This window comes from Gracilinanus agilis, chromosome 3, assembly GCF_016433145.1.
Source record: "Gracilinanus agilis isolate LMUSP501 chromosome 3, AgileGrace, whole genome shotgun sequence".
Taxonomy (NCBI): domain Eukaryota; kingdom Metazoa; phylum Chordata; class Mammalia; order Didelphimorphia; family Didelphidae; genus Gracilinanus; species Gracilinanus agilis.
Window position 1 is genome coordinate 509,846,625 of NC_058132.1, and position 17,925 is coordinate 509,864,549.

General features: G+C 35.4%; 1 protein-coding gene across 2 annotated transcripts in view; it reads left to right on the plus strand.

Moving 5' to 3' along the window:
* Positions 1 to 17,925, plus strand: part of COL4A1 (collagen type IV alpha 1 chain) — a 207,023-nt gene that overhangs the window by 3,932 nt on the left and 185,166 nt on the right. The window contains exon 2 of one of the 2 annotated variants that reach the window (XM_044670532.1): positions 6,462 to 6,464. The exons of the other annotated variant lie outside the window; for it this stretch is intronic. Coding sequence (XP_044526467.1) covers positions 6,462 to 6,464 — 3 coding nt within the window. The remainder of the gene's footprint in view (positions 1 to 6,461; positions 6,465 to 17,925) is intronic. 2 annotated transcript variants of the gene reach the window in all.

Sequence of the window (17,925 nt, forward strand, 5' to 3'; positions counted from 1 at the left end):
TAAAAAATAAGCACCAAAATCCACTCAAAAAATCTGGCATCCATCTTTTTGGAAACACCTCACTATTAAGACAGAAGAAATAAATCATTTAGCTACTTTATAAATTCTTTCCAGTTTCCCAACAGCCTGCCATGGATGGCTGTACTTTTTTCATTAATATTAATAAGATCATAGATTTTATGTTAGAAAAGACAATTAGAGGCCATATAGTCTTTATTTGATAGATGAGGAATGTCAGGGTCAGAGATGTTAAATAATATGACCAAGGTCACACAGATAATAAATGGCAGACAGGATTTGAACTCAGGTCCTTTGACTCTTAAATGAGCACAATGCCTGAGATATAGTAGGCAATTAATAAATGTTCATTCTTCTCTTCCTTTCCCTTTCCACTGGATCAAGCATTCCCAACTCTATAGGTTACTCTGTCACTTTTTTTTATGCGACCACCACATCTTTAAAACTGATTAATGGAGTAAAGAAGTCTCTCTTTTTCCTTATGTGAACTTTACTTAGCCCAATAATGTTTGGGTAAAGAACTGCCTACACTTGATAGAGCATCAAGTTTTTCTCTGCTATAGGTATGCCAGAAATGGCTCCAGGACTTCATGAAATGAGGCATGCCTTCATTAAAATGCATGTCCTTTAACAAAGGTCTGAACTTTTAAAATTGATGTGATAGGGGAGGCCATAGCAACAATAGAAATTCCTAAAAGTTAATGACACTGTAACAGTATTCTTCTTCTTATAGTGGGATTAAAATGATTGACATAGCACAATAGGCCCAATTTCATGTTGTTTTATACATGACGGTTTAAAGAGATGTAGAATAAAGACAATGTTTCCATTATAAATGCGGCTTTTTAAGTAGCTTTATTTTTAAAGTTACAGTCCATTTCTCAGTTTCTAGCCATATTTCTACTGCTCAGGTTTCTGGCTTTTTTCCTTCTAGATCTCTGAATGCTCATTCTTCTTCCCGCCCCCTCCCTCTCAAATGTAGACATTCTTCCAAGATTTAGTTCTTGGATCTTTTATGTTCCCTTCTACTAAAGATCTCCTCTAATGGTTTTAACTATCAATTCAATTTGATTCCACTTATAGACATTTGTTAAGTGTCTATCATATGTTGGAAATGGTGCTAGGCACTGTTTATATAAAGAAAATAAAACAATCTACTCTTTTGGTTTTTTTTAACCTTTGCTTTCTGTCTTAGAATCAATAGCTAAGTATTGATTCCAAGGCAGGAGAGTGGTAATGGGTAGGCAGTTGGGTTTAAGTGACTTGTCCAGAGTCACATAGTTTGGAAGTGTCTGAGGTCAGATTTGAACCCAGGATCTCCTGCCTCCAGACCTGGCTTTCTATCCACTGAACTACCTAGCTGCTCCCAAAACAATCCACCTTTAAGGAGCAGATGACTCTATTCCTAACTTTGATCGCTAATCAGTATTCCAATTTAAGTATTGAAAAGCTTACAGAACATCAGTCATCACCTCATACCAAACATATCCACAACTGAGTTTACCTCCTAAAACTTATTCATCTTTCCAACTATCTCATTTTTGTCAATTGCTCTATTATTCTTTTAGACTTTCAGATTACAGACCTTAGAGTGATCTTTGATATTCCCCTGATCCATCATAACCACAGTGTTGTCAGGTCCCATGTTCATTCCATCTTCCATGTTCTTCTTTCTCTTTTTCCTCCCCTCCTATTTCCCTAGATTCTTGCATAGATTACAACAGCATCCTTGTTTTGAACTTCTTCTCTGTTTCCTGCATACTACTAACATGCTACCCTTTTATAAAATATCCCTTCCCTATTTTTGAAAGGTGAAGGGAATGAATGGGTATATGTCAACTCCAATAAGAAGATCAGTTTTCATGATTATTATCCTAACGATACCTGAAAGAAGTTTTTGTAGTAGAATCCCTCAGAAGTTACATCATAATTAAGGCTCACTTATGGAATCAAAGGAGTTAGTTTGCTTTTTTTCTTTTAACTATATGAGCTCAAGGACCCATTCCTATATCAAAGAATACACTAGAGTGTCTAGTACCTGATGGATGTAGTGCAAATAGGGTGCATGTCAGCCCTGCAAAGCCTTACTGCAGAGTTTTTGACAGTTGAGAAGGGTTTGGAATCTTGAGGAAGTTCAATTGACCCTGACATGCACCCTATTTGCACTACATGGACTACTGTCTATAGTCCACACAAATTATCTTTGATTTATTAAGACCTTCAATATTGAGCATTTTGATTTGACGGCGACAGTTATGGCCCCAGTAACAGTGTCCATCCTAGCTATCCAATCTTAGTTTTGACTGTTCCCACCCTGAATCCTCTCTCCAGTGAGATAGCGCTGCCCATTGCCCCTCATATGTCCTACACTACTTGCTGTGTCCTTGTTTTTGTTCATGCTGTTTCCCATGCCTTGGGTATCTTCCCTCTCCCCCTCCCAATGTATTTAATTCTACTTATCACTTAAGCTCAAGCTTCAAGACACACACATTCCACCAAACCTTGAGCCTATACTAATCTTTCTTTCTCTAAATCCAGTATTGTGTTCAGAGGTGGTGACACCATTTTGTGTTGGCCATTGTTCTCCACTTTGTTTCATATTTATTCTCCTATCTTTCTAGGTAAATGGTAAGCTTCTCAGAGGCAGAGCTCAGCCCTATGCTTCTTTTGTATTTTGTCACATATCCAGTTTTCAGTAATTACTTGTTGGATTGATTTGTTCCAGCCTCCTGCATTGAACATGTCAGAAAACAACTTGGCTACCATTGACTCAGGTCGTTTCATGAGGTTTATGAAGACGGCTTTTTGTGACGGGATGCTTTCTGTCGCCACATTATGTTGTGTGATTCTGCATGGGGAGAAGTTACCAGTAGTTATCATTTTAAGTAAAGGTGCTTTCCCCTTAGACTTTAGTATTTAGAATAGGTATTTTATTATAGACTAAACACAAGTTGGGAAACATATACAACCCTGAAGTCTTTATATAAATAGTTTATTCCTTGGTGTGGGAATATGATGGTGAAATTTTGCTGGGTTTAATTTTGAGAATGCACAAAATAATAGTACTACATGCACAATGTTTATTAAATATTCTGAGACTTGTGGTAAGGTAAGAGATCACTGCTCTTTTGAAATGAGGAATCTGAGTGCCATTTGACATATCCTGCCTTTTTCATCTTCGGGGGTGGGGTGGGACAGGAGGAGGATGAGGGAGAAGTTACAACTTTGGAATTATTTTGGTTGATTACTAATGTGATGTTTGTATGTAGCCTGGGAAATTTTCCCTTCAGTCAGATGATCACAGAAATCCTTGCTCTGAACTGAGAAAGATGAAAATTGATTTCAGCTGCTCCTTTTTCAGAGTCCCTGATGCATTAACATTTGGAAGAGATGTCTGTATACCCCTCTCTTCCTAAGCTCTGTTGAATTACATGAACATGGGCCAGTTCAGAAGTAAATTTTTGGACACAATTTCTCTGTGGTTGCACATTTCATGAAAATAGACTTAATTACATTACCAGAACTTTTGCTGTAGAAAATAAGCTTATTCATTTGTTGTTTAAGCACACAAATCGGTATTTGCCAATTGTTATTTGAAGCATTCCAAACTTATTTCCACACACAATTTTAGGCAGTTCATTTTTATGTACTCACACAGAAGAAGAATGTTATCGCTTTATAGGATGCAGGCATTTAAACCTGTATATAGCTGCTTGAGAAAGGCAGACTTGTCTTCTAACATACACATACACACAAACATACACAGAGACTGAACACAGTTCTGGGACATAGTGGACACTGATAACATACAATTCAGCTTCAGTACTGTCAAACAGTCAGTAGCTTTTGAGTGCCTACTATGTGCCAGGAGGCAGCTGGGTGGCTCAGCGGATAGTGTGCATGCCTAGAATTAGGACTGTGTGACCTTGCACAAGCCACTTAACCTCTGTTTGCCTTAATCCATTAGAGAAGGAAATGACAAATCATCCCAGTATCTTTCCAAGAAAACTCCATGGACAGTGTTGGTGTGCTATGGTCCAAAGCATCACGAAAAGTCAGAAATGACTGAACAACAGCAACAATTAAGTGCCAGACACTATACTTAGCCCTGGGGAAACAAATAGAGGGAAAAGACATTCCTTGCCTTCAGATCTCTTCTAATCTAAAACCTTATAATCTAATTTAATTATAATCTAATATAATCTATAATCTAATAATTCCTATAAGCTAATCAATCTAATCAGGAAGACATATATACAAAAAGTGATATACATGTATAAGCAAGTTATATATGTATAGGAGAGAAATATGATTGCTCTTTTGCCATTTCTTTTCTCATTTCTGCCAGATAATTGAAAGAGGGAGATCTCTCATAAGATGACTTGATAGCTAAGCTCTTCCAGAAAGAAGGGATGATGCCAGGCTTGTGAAATCAGGGGCAACAATACTATTTCCATATGGCACAAGAACATCTATCTGGCAAAGTTATTTTTTACATGTTATCATGTCTACAGCAGACTCAGAATCATATCTGATATCCAGGATCAAATGTGAAATTCTTGGTGTGGCATTTAGCGCCCTTTCCACTCTGGCTCCCTCCTACCTTTCTAGATTCATTACACTTTCTTCCCTTCCATCCACTCTTCGATTTAGGAACATTGGCTTACTTGCAATTCCTCATCTATTAGACTCTATCTCCCTATGCCTTTCTTTTTTTAATTTAAATTTTAAATTAATTTTTGTTTTTTAAAACCTTTGCTTTTCATTTTCAAATTGATATTAAGCATTGGTTCCAAGGCAAAAGTGTGGGAAGGGCTAGGCAGTTGGGATCAAGTGACTTGCCCAGGGTTACAGAGTTAGGAAATGTCTGAGGCCAGATTTGAAACCAGGAACTCCCATTTCCAGACCTGACTCTCTATCCAGTGAGCCACCTAGCTGTCCCTCCCTGTTCCTTTCTACCATGCCTTGAAATGCTGTCTATTCTCATTTCCACGTCTTAGCTTCCTGCCTTCCTTCAAGACCAACCTCAAATCCCAACTTCTACAAGAGACTTTTCTTGTTCTCTTTTCTCACCTTTATGTCTTCCCCATGAGATCACCTTAGTTCTACTTTGCATATACCTTCTATATATGTATTTATTTATTTATTGTCTCTCCTACTAAGAAGTCAGCTTTTTGTGCAGGATACATGTTTTTGCCATTTGTATTCCCAACCCTTAACATAACATCTGACATATAGACAGTAAGTATAAATGCTTGTTGACTGAAAGACTTTTAGGAGATTTGATTAAAGCAGAAAAAACAGCCCCAATCCTGTGAAAACAATACCTTTGTAGATAAAGAGGCTGAATTCTAGTGATGCTTGTCAGAATACTTTGTTATTGCATTGGAATTAGACTGGACTGGAAAAATTCTAAGCCAGAATACTTTCTAACTCATTGTACAGATGAGGAAACTGAGAAAGGGATGAGGATATCAGAAAAAGGGAGGTGTCGATAAAAATGCTATTCCAACAACTAGAATTATAATTGACTCAATAAATGCAAAGCAGTTACTATCTTCATTCAACCTATGTCTATGAGATGAATAATAATAGTGATGGTTAATGCTAATCACTTTATACTAATTATTTCATTTGAGGCAACAACTCTAGGAGGTAGGTACTGATCCCCATTTTACAAATGAGGAAACTGAAGCTATCAGGTTAAGTGACTTGCTTAGGGTCAAACAACTAGTATCTGAAGCTGGATTTGAACTCCTATCTTTCTGATCCTGGGCTTAATGCTCTAACTGCTACACCACCTGCACCTGCCAAAAGCTGATATTTAATAGATTTAGAGCTAGAAAGGACGGTAAGAAGCCATCAACTCTCTCCTTTTCTAATAGGTAAAAAATAGCTTGTGATTTGTCCAAGATCTCCTTTGTCACTGCCATGTCTTCCCTATGAGATTACTTTAGACCTACTTTGTATATAACTTGTATATATGTATTTATTTACATGTTATATTTGTATATAACATGTATATGTATTTATTTACATGTTGTCTCCCCCTATTTGGAAGTAAACGCTTGGTGCATGGCATGTTTTTGCCCTCAAGGCAGTATCTGACACACAGTAAACGTTAATGTTTGTTGACTGATAGACTTTTACAAGATTGACAGATAGTAGGTAGTAGAGTTAAGACTGGAATTTAGATTCTTTGAATCCAGATGCATTGCACCTTTTGCTGCCCTTCCCCACACTATATGAACCTTTGTGACAGAGCACTAGTGAGAATTCTTTGCCCTTAATAATGCTAAATATTGAGGGAGAAGCTGAGGAGGAGGCAGAAGTTCCTTTTTTAAAAAATTGATATGAAGAAGAATTTGGGTGACCACATCTCTAGATCTCATTGTAACACTGATTTACTACTGGGACATAGTTTTCTCATCTCTGAATACAAGGGAGTCAGGGAGTGTGCCATCTTAGACTAGATAAGCTCTAAGATCCCATTTAGGTCTATCTTTGAGATTGTGAGAGAGTTTTTTATTTGGTTTTTAGACAAGGGGGATTTTTATTAAAAAGGGTTAGTTGTGGGAGGCTTCGTTGAACACAACAACACTAAACACACAATGAAATTGAAATGCCAACTGATAGCAGAAATGATAATGTTACTTACCAAACAAAATCATCCAGTTGTTTATTTAGCGTCATAATTTTGGGGGTTTGATTTTTTTTGTTTTTTAGTTTGCCAGGGTAAAAACAACCCCTAAGGACCACGTTTCCTGAGCTGGAAATAGTCATTTTAAAGTGATTCCTTTCTCTTGGTCAGTAATCCTCAGGAAATATCTTGTGCTTATTGTTTAAGAGAAAACCTGTCAAAGCAGAGAAATGGGCTATTAGGAAAAAAATCTGCCACCCTATAATAGTGCAATGTCTGGGGCAGATTCATTTTTGATAACCTTTCACAGCAATGTGATATGGCAGCTTCAATTGTGATTGGAACTGAAACTGTATACCTACATTATCTTATAGGAATGCAGTAGGCATATATAGATAGGCAATAGATAGATAGAGATGACAGATAAATGATAGATAAATCGACAATGCATAGATGGATCAATAGATAGATGATGCACAGATAGATATTAGCTAGATAGATGATGGATAGAGAGATGATACATAGATAGATGATACATAGTTAGATGATAGAGGGATGAGAGATGATAGAGAGATGATAGATGACAGAGAGATGATAGAGATAGATAATACAGAGATAGATACATCCATACATATTTATCTTTTATATATATTTTGGTGAGTGTAACCCTTAAAGTTCATATATGATGGGACAAAAAGGGATCCTAGAAAGAAAAAACAGAGAGCATATACAGGTTTTTATAGATAGCTGGTATTATTTTGTTCAGTTGTTTTTAGTTGTGTCCAACTCTTTGTGACCCCATTTGGAATTTTCTTGGCAGAGTTACTGGAGTGATTTGCCATTTCCTTCTCCAGCTTATTTGACAGAGGAGAAATTGGTTAAGTGACTTGGCCAGGGCCACATAGCTAGGAAGTGTCTGAGGCCAGATTGGAACTCAGGAAGAGAAGCTTTTTATGACTTCAGGTCTCTGTACTCTATCCACTGTGCCACCCAGCTACCTTTGGCTCATGTTTAGATGAACCATGATTATATTTGGGAGGTTCATTAGTTAGTTTGACTAATTAATAGGGAATTTGAGAGAATTAAGCAGAGGGTTAAGCTAGTTCACAGATAGTATAGCTTTGATTTGAATAGTATAAATGAGATCTCAGGGAAATATTTTAACTCCTTAAGATAATTTTTTCTTAGTATTTAAAATTATTTAGCTGAACTTTTGGGGTAGTCAATAGTCCATTTCCAGATAGTCCTAATCTATTCATTAGAGTAAATCAGGAAAGATTTCTTCTTGGTAAAACCTTGTTAGTAGAGTTCCTTTAGGCATTACTTCAGATCTCAATAGGCTTCTGGACTCATATATAGATCTTGTATTTTGGAGGATTAATCCAAAATTTTCCATTTAAAAATATTTTATTTTGTACACAATTGCATGTAAAAACAATTTTTTTTTCAAAAATTTCTGGTTTTTAAAGATTAAGATTGAGGAGAAAAACTTTTTTGCTTCAGCCCATATCCATCAAGGATGGGAACTCTGATACATAAAACTTGAGTCTGTTGGGAAGGTTAACATGCATGAGTTTACTGGCAGCTACAGCTGTCCTTAAACTTTTCATTCTGGTAAAAATTTTCACATGGTAAAAGACAAATTATTTAAAATAATAGTAAAATGGATATTTGTCTGCTCATGAAAACCAGCATTTTCGCTGGTTGACTCTTTGCCCAGACAGTTTTGCACTTAGCCCAGGAATTTGAGTATAGAAGCTGAGGAATGAAAAGCATCATATTCATTTATGCACATGATTTTTTAAGATTTGATTATTGGAAATGATGTTCTTAGGTAATGCAAATAAAATGGATACTTATGACTTTTTAAAGACATCTTCCTGCCTCTCTTACGTACACCCTGTTCCTAATAAGGAGAAAAACTCATGATTGGTTTATAAATAGTATGATTACTACAGTGCTTAAAAGTTGAAATTCTTTTGGCAAATATTTATTGAGCTCTGATGTGCATAGCACTGTGCTATACTATATGAAAATCATCCACAACTTGATTAGTCTTGAATTCAGTGGCTTCAGAATGTTTCAGGATGGAAAATAAGAAGAACCTCATCTATGATAGAAATAACCCTAAAAAAGCAAATGAATGTGAAATGTTTTGCAGGACTTCCATATAACAACTTTAAAATATTACTGTGATGTCATGTCCTGGAGGAGACAAGACAATCAGATTTTTTACCATCAAATCAGAAAGACTTATGGCAGACTTAGAAAAATGTCTTTCTTTCATTGTAATAGAATCTATTAGATAGATTTTTGTTAAAGTTTAAGGAGATGCAAACAATTAAGACAAGGTCCTTGCCTTCAGTGAGCTCGATACTTCTCAAGATATAATTTTATCTTAATATGATGCTATCAAAATATAGGTGATTTAGAAGTCTTTCTTCTCTTTCAATTGGGATCACCTCTTGTAAAGTTTGAAAAATGTAGAGTTTAGGGGTAATTTCTTTTTTACCTCTTTTAAATTTAGATGATTCCCTCTTCATTGAGAAAATTCTTCAATTCAGTATAAAATTGTATCTGTCATATTAAAATTAAATTCAGTGAATATTAGGCTCTTTGAAAGGAACTATGCTGGATTGCCCCTATAAATAAAAAGAAAAGGAACCTGCCTCTCCCTTCAGAGAGCTTCTTTTCTCCTGGGGGATAGACCTTGCCCACAGATAATTTACTGGTGGTTTGAGGAAGGAATGAATAGTAAGGGTATTGGTGGTGAGAGCAGGCTTCACAGAGGAGGGTAGTACTTGAAAGAGGAATCCTTGAAAGAAGATAAAGATTGTAATAGAAAATGGAATACATTCTAGACCTGGGGAACAGCTAGTAAAAATGCAGGGGATTGGGGAAGGGAATGTAAGTTACAGATGATGCAATTGTTGAATTCTAAGTGGAACCAACTTTAGAGGGTCATCTATTCCAATTCTTTATTTTACAGAGGAGGAAATCTAAAGAGGTTAAATGATTTTGCCAGGTACTAAGTAGCAGAGCTGATATTTGAACCTAAACCTTCTGAATAATCTAGCATTTTCTCCACTGTGCTATCTAATATTCCTAAGAATTAATAGTATGATAATTACTGTTTCAAAATAGTTAATATAATAATGGCTGGAATATAGAATATGTAAAGGGAACTAATATGAAAAAATAGAATGGTTGATTGAATATAGTTTATAGAAGGCCTTCAATTTTAGGTGGAAAAGTTAGGAATAATTCTAAAGTAAGTAGGAGAGAGTGTAAAATGATGCTTTAGGAAGAAGATTTTGTTAACTTCTTGGAAATTGTTTTCAGCAGGGGGAGGATGGAAGCAGGAAAATTAGTTAAAAGGATGTTCTAAGTGCTTCTGGAAAGATGAAGGCCTGAACTAGGGTACCACCCAAGTGACAGTTGTTCTTTGGTCATTTTTCAGTTGCATCCCACTCTTTGTGATGCCACTTGGGGTTTTCTTGGCAAAGATACTGGAGTAGTTTCCCATTTCCTTCTTCAGCTCATTGTACAGATGAGTAACTGAGCAAACAGGGTTAATTGACTTGCCCAGGGTCATAGAGCTAGTAAGTGCTTGAGGCCAGATTTGGACTCAGGAAGATGAATCTTCCTGACTTCAGACGCAGCTCTCAATCATTGTACTGCCTTGCTGCTAATGCTCAAGTAAGAGGAGTCAAAGAGAAATATGAAGTCAAAAAGAAGATTATTGAATAATTAATATCCCTCAGAAGAGAGGCAAAATTATTATTTTAAATTTTCTTTATTATATCCACAGATAGAAAGTTTTGACCTACTGGTGATTAATTGTTGTTTCTTTTACAAGTACATTTATGTATGGAGTTAGCGATAAATGCTAGGTATACTAGTGTACTCTGATCATCATTATCTATCTCGTTATTCACAAGTTGGATCTAATATTGAAAATTGTGTACCCTTATGGCCTTAAGACTTCAGATTCCAAAATTCTCAATGATAGAAAATGTCCAAAAATTATTGTGTTTTTCAACTATGTAAACTTTTAATGGATAACCGACTTTACAGTTTACTTTAGGTTGAAAGTCAGGAGAGAGATACCAGGAAAACAGGATGAAAATTTGTAAGCACTGATGAAATTGGATGAAAATTGGCTGAAACTGATGAAATATTGATGAAATGTATATTATGACCCACTGAAATAATTAATAAGGGATTCATATAGGTTTTTATTTGGAAGTATGTGTTCCTTTTTGCCAGTCCTTATTTGCCTTTTTTAGTGGAATTATGGCAAAAAAAGTCACACTGTTGGTATCTCTAAAGTTCATAACTAGAAAAGGAGCTGGGCTAGTCATGTAGCAAGAACAAAGAGGAAACCAGTGGTCAGCCCGTGTGTTTGATTGGCACTAATACAATCAATTTACAAGTAGTTATTAAGTAGTACCTATGTGCCTGGGCACTGTGTTAGATGCTAAGGATAAAAAAAACACAAAAATAAAGAAGTCTGTGCCTTCAAAGAGCTCATATTATATTTAGGGAGAGAACTCTTATGATATCAAGACAAATGTAGTTAGACCTCTACTGTTTTGTTGAATGGGTTTCCAATAAAGAATTAATGGGAGGACACCTACTAGGGTCACAAAGCATTAGAATGTGCAAATGGATTGTGATCCACTTCTTTGAATGGAGTACCATTAATGAGAACATGGATCTCACATAGTATCTTAACAGCATGATATTTAACTGCCCAAAATGGTTTAATATGATGCTGCCTTTAACATTATTGGAGAATGACTCAGTTCAAATATTTACCTTTACCAAATGAACTATAAATAACATAAAAGAAAAACATTTCCCTTTAAAGGAGTTAGGGATGAGCTTCTGGTTGCAAAGTACTTTAATAACAAAAATTGGTGAGTGATTTCCTCCTTCCCCTTTGAAAATCTGAAATGCTATTATGCTGAGAAATGATTAGCCAACTCTTTTTCCTTGGGCCCTGAAGGGAATTATACAAAGCAGACAATTTGAAAAGCTAGTTAAGACTTAATAAGAATAAAGGAATACATTGTATTCAAAATAACAGTGAAGAAAAATGTATTTCTTCCTATTTCTATAGCATGTACCATTGATTCTAAGACTTTTCAATGAGGATAGCATTGTATTATGATAGTAATGTAAAAAAAATATCCCCTTTTGAGGGGGCTTAAATTGTGAATATCAGTCAAGGGAGGTGGTGTGAAGAGACCTAAGTAAAGTGTAAGAGAAAAAGAGAAAAAAAACAAGTAAATGAATAATATTTCTGGGACATTGGGACACCATTTAGAAAAACTCAGGTTCCAAAGGATGCGAATGGTGGTTCAGTCTCCTCTACATGTAGTGCTCTCTATGTGATCTCTTGTAGCATGTGATACAACTCAGAAATTGAATTGTTTTTCTATGCTTAGCATGTATTTGAACATGGTTTGTTTATAGTCACAAGCAGAACTTGAGCCTTTTAGTGTGGGTGTTGAACTGATTGGTAGCTGGCAAAATTGGACTTTGTTTCTAAGAACTGAGGCTTACAATTGTTTTTGGACATCTAACCATTTTTGTAAAAGAGGGCTGAGTTGTAAGGTTGAGTGTAAATGAGTTAGAAACATACAGATTTGATTTCCTTGAAAATACCCAAGGGCTTAAGCATGGGCAAAAGTTCTTGGCAAAATATGTTGGCAAAATAGTCTTCACAATGCAGTTGGCAGAACACCTAGTGTGCTGTCTTGCCAAATCTGAAAAACTATTAATAAGATGAAAAAAAGATATATTGTAAATATCTGATGGAATATATTATGTTATAGAAATTTCTAAAAATAAAGCCCGGAAGTGATCCTTTACTTAATGGGAAAATTCTTAAAAAGGGATCTTTGGCATGTGATGTAATGGAATGTATGCTCCTGATTTGGAAAGGATTAAGATTATGAGGAATAGCCAAGAACAATTGATGTGAGAGCCTTTTTGACGTCTCTAAACACTGTTGTTAAGAATATAATCTAAAGTCAAGGTCTATAGACTGTAAACCTTGACCAGAATCCATATGTGACTCATTGAGAGTAGGGAACCAGCAAGTCAGAGATAGTTTCCAAATCTGTAGTGTAGCTCTGTTTAGCATCGCAAACACCTCAAATCTGAAATGATAAATTTAAAAGGTGGGATTTTCTTGGAAATTCCCCTTGGCTTGGCAAAAAAAAAATCAGTATTTGGCTGGGCTTTTAGGTGTAAAAAGCACAAGATGAAAATATTGTAGAATTGTGGCAGTCTCCACTTATTCTATGTCATAAAGATGACATATTCAAGAACGAGGAACATTTATAGCCTGAAGAAATGGGGGTTTTAGTCATATTTTTATTAACATTTTTGTTTACCTGAGATCTCAGTTAAGTTTTAGATAAATGTTAATTGACAGCACTCAATTAAAATCTGAATCCTGCTGGGACCAAGCTTTTGTTTATGTGAGTTGTGTAAATTTTATAATTACCATATTAGAAACTAAAATGTCTTATTATGAAAATAGGGTCTTGATCCACTGAAAGAGTCTTAGGGATCCCCAGAGGTTCCTTGACCACGGTATGAAAAGTACTATTATAGGGAATTCCTATTGGAATCTTAGTGGCAAGAGTTATTTGGCATGGAGAACGTAGTTTAAGTTGACCCATTTCTTATGTGCCAAACACTTGGCTATATGCCTGATGGCAGTGCCATAGACTTCTCTAAACACTGGAGCCTTGGCACCTTTTCAGTTGATCAGTCAATTTGCAATCATTTAATTAAGTGCTGCCTTTATGCCATACCCTATTCTAAGTGTTGAGGATACAAAGATCAAAGCAAAAAAAGTCCTTGCCTTGAAGGGGCTTATATTCTATTAGAAGAGATGACATGTAAATGTGTATATATGGGGGACAGTTAGGTAGCTCAGTAGATAGAGAGCCAAGCCTGGACACAGGAGGTCCTGAGTTCAAATTTGACTTCAGATACTTCTTAGAGTATATGTGTATGTATATGTAATTATAGAGTAGATAGGCAATAGCAGCTTAGTGGGGATTAGGAAAGGCTTCATGTTAGAGAGTCATGCTTGAAGTAAAATTGAAAGGAAATTAAGAATCCTAACAGGAGGAGATGGAGTAATTTTCAGACATAAGAGACAGACAGTATAAAGGCATGGAGATGGGAAATGGAATGTCATGTATGAGGAACAGTAAGAGAGCAAATTTGATTGAACCTTCTGATTGATAATTTCATAAGATCATAGAGTTAGAGCTAGGATATTAGTGTCTGTCCATCTAGTTTTATCTCCTCATTTAATGTCAGAACAAATAGAGGCTGACAGATGTGAAGTCATTTAACTGTGGTCATATAAGTTCAAAGGGACAGAGACAGGATTTGAAACCAGATCTTTAACTTTAAATCTAGCACACTTCACACTAAGTAATGTTGCCTCCAAAAGGCTCAAGCACTGTTAGTTTTTGTGTATGGACAGCCTTCTTAAAGAGCTTTACAATTCAACGGTCTTTTCACCAGTGTGAATAAAGTACCCTTTCCTTGTGTATTAGGATTCTCCAATAAATGGTTAGACATTATGATCTGGAATGATATACATAGAGGAAATAACATTGAACTAATAGTTGACAGGACATGAATTTGAAGCTCTGCTCTATTATTGTTTAGCTGCATGATTTTGGTCCAATCACTTAGTTTTCCTGTTCTTCAATTTCCTCATCTGTAAAATGAGGATATGATTCTCTAAGTTCTTTTTCATCTTAAAGATTCTGTGTTTATAAGAATGCATATATTTTGGGGAAATGATATGATTTTGCAAATAGGAAATTGTTCCATAATTGAAGTACAGATTGTATAAATCAAAGATCATAAATAAGATAGGATACATTTGTATTGGTAACCAGGAAGGTAATCCTACTCAAAGTTAAATAGAGAGTAAGAACAGTAAGGGAGACAAGCCATGAATTAAGATACAGCTGATTGATTTAGTGCCTTTAAATCATTAGTTTATATCATATATAATAAGTGATGATAAATCTGGATTTTATTGAGAGATTAAGTGGCAAAGCACTTTGAAAAATAATGGTCAAAGAGGTAGAAGGAAAGCCTAGAGAAAAATCATCCTTCAGGGTCAGAAAGAGGAAAGGTTACTGAACAGTGCTAAATTCTGGGAAAAGGTCAAGGGGGATGATGGTTGAGAAGAGGTCATTGAATTTGTCAAGGAAAATGTTTCTTGAAACATTGCAGTGGTTATAATAGGTTGATGGGAAGTAAATAAAAAGAGCTTCTGATATTTTCTTCTTCTTTTCTCCTCCTCCTCCTCCTTCTTCTTCTCTTCTTCCTCCACCTCTTTTTCTTTTTTCTTTCTCTTCCTCCTATTCCTTTTTTCTCTTTCTTCTCACCATCCTTCTTCCACTTCCCTTTTCATTTCTTCTTTCCCTTTCCTTCTCCTTCCCTTCCAACTAGCCTTGGTAAGGGCTACAAGGGATATGATTTCTTCAGGAGCAAGCCAGATTTCATTAATTGCACAAAGAAGGTAAAGATCAAGACTTGTGTTTGTTAATAGTAGAATGAGTGTTTCAGAGGGCACAGGAGAATGTAAATAGAAGAAGGTAAAGATTAGGAGAAATTAAGGGAAGAACAGGACCAAATTAGTTAAGAATGACTGCCAAAAGAGGTAACTGATTCTGCCCTGAGGAGGCAGTGGTTCTGAGTCATAAATTAAGGGAATAAGGAGTAGAGATTTGCTAGTCATAGACATTGGGTGGGATGCCAAGTGGATATAAGCTTGTAAAATGATTCAGTCCAGTGTTTTAAATAAAATGTTGGTATTATGGAAACTTGGCACACAGGAGTTTCCTATAGACTTCATTGCATTAGGAAAGCCCTTTTACTTGGAAGCCAATTTTTCTATTTCTTGACAGAGCATGAACACTGTACCTCCAACACAGGTTGGTTAGAGATAAAACAAAAAGTGAAGGCTGTTGGCCAGGCAAAGAGAATTTATCCTATTTAGGAAAAACTAAAGCTTCTGTAGATAACACCAATTGTTAAAGGTTTCAGAAGATTCTACTCCCTGGACAGATATTATCAAATAGCTTCTCAGGCTTTTATGAATAACACTTATCCTTGAGTACTCCCTATATACTGACCAGCACAAAAGCTTTCTCTGTTTACCTATTGATTCACTGACCTTGTATTCCTAATTTTGCCTTTAGCATATTTTTTCCAGGCCTAATGACGTTATCCAATACCAGACTTTGTCGTTTTCACTATGCCTTAGCCTAGCTCTTCTTGGTAATCTGAACTAAATAAAACTATACTCTGATTTCTGGGTACTTAAGAGTGGAACTTGTTTGAAAAAAGAAGTTTTTATTGTAAACTTAATCTAAAAAATAATTAGGGACTATTTAAATGTTAATAAAAGTGACATTTAGCAAAATAATGATCTTAACGTCTTATCCACCTTTCCTTTATTCAATTTCTCTTTTTTTTGTTTTTACTTATAAACTTTTGATGCTCTTATGATTTTTATAGTAATGGTTGATGAATAAACTGTTTTAATTTTGCCTTTTTCTCCTTATCACTTAACAAATTACATTTATTTTTAAAATATAAATAATGTCTTAATATTTTTTATTCTTAGTAATATGTTAATTTATATTTTGTATATGTTGAATATTGTACATACTGCATGTATTATTCAATATATTGCATATATAATATGGTAATATTCTTTTATGTTGATATTAAGCGAATTATTTAGCTTAATTATAGGATTGTAAATTTAGACATAGGAAATGCATGTCTCATTCTTCATATTTTTTAAAAGTTGTATTTTAATAAAAAATTTTCACATAAGTTTCCAAATGTTATATGATCTTTATTATCTCCCTCCCTTCCTCCCTCCCCACTCCCAGAGTTGACAAGCAATTCAATCTTCACTCTCCATATTTAGTACATCTCCTATTTTTCAAAAATTAAAGTAGGGAGGAAAGAGAAAAGAATAAGCATTTACATAGCACCTACTACATGCCAGGCACTCTGGTAAACTCTTTACAAATATTAGCTCATTTGATCCTCACAACTATTTTACAAGATAGATGCTATGATTATCTCCATTGTACTATTGAGAAAATGGAGACAAACAAAGGTTCATTGACTTGCCCAGGCTACACTCTTTAACACGGATCTTCTAAAGCAGTGATGGTGAAGCTTTTAGAGAACTAGTGCCCAAACCACACCCTCACGCTGCATGTGAACCACCCCCATACCCCAGATGGGAGAGGGAGGAAGTGTTCCCAATGGGTTGCTGGGCAGAGGGGCCGATGATGAGGGAAATGTCCTCAGGCACATGGAGAGGAGGAAGGGAGCATCCTGCTCTGGCCATAGATTTGCCAACACAGTTCTAGAGTATTGATTGTGTATTGATTCTTAAGTCTTTCCAAAATAATTTTTTCAATATGATTATAATATAATTTATGTATATTATAGTACATATCATATAGATTATAGTATAAATTATATGTAACATATATAAAATAAAAAATATATAAAAATATATTATAGTATAAATTATCCTTCTGGTTCTACTCACTTTGCTCTGAACCAATTCATATAAGTCCTCTCAGGTTTCTCTGAAACCATCTCTTTGGCCATTTATTAGGATACAATTGTATTCCATTACATTCACATGCCACAATTTGTTCAACCAGTCCACAAATGATAGACTCACTCTTAGTTTCCAATTCTTTGACAGCACAAAAAGAGCTGCTCATTTATTTTTGTATATATAGATCCTTTTCTTTTTTTTTTTTTCCTTTGGTCTCTTTGGAGTTGAGGCCAAGAACTGTTATCAGTGTGTAAAAGGTGTACATACTTTGGTAACTTTTGGGTCATAGTTCCAAATTGCTTTGGAGAATATCTAGACCATTTCACAGCTCTACCTACATTATATTCATGTTACTCTTTTCCCAGTTCCTCTGACATTGGTCATTTTCCATTTCTTGGTCAACTTTGCCAATCTGATGAGCATGAAGTAGGATCTCAGAACTTTGATTTCTCTAAGTATTAGTATTTTGGGACCTCTCTTATTTAGCTCTTGATAGTTTATACTTTTTTCCTGTTCAATCTTTTGATTGTTGTAGGTGGGATAAATGCTTTAGATAAGGGGCTAGACTAGATAACCTTTGAGTTCATTTCCAGGCACAAGATTTTTAGTTTTCCAG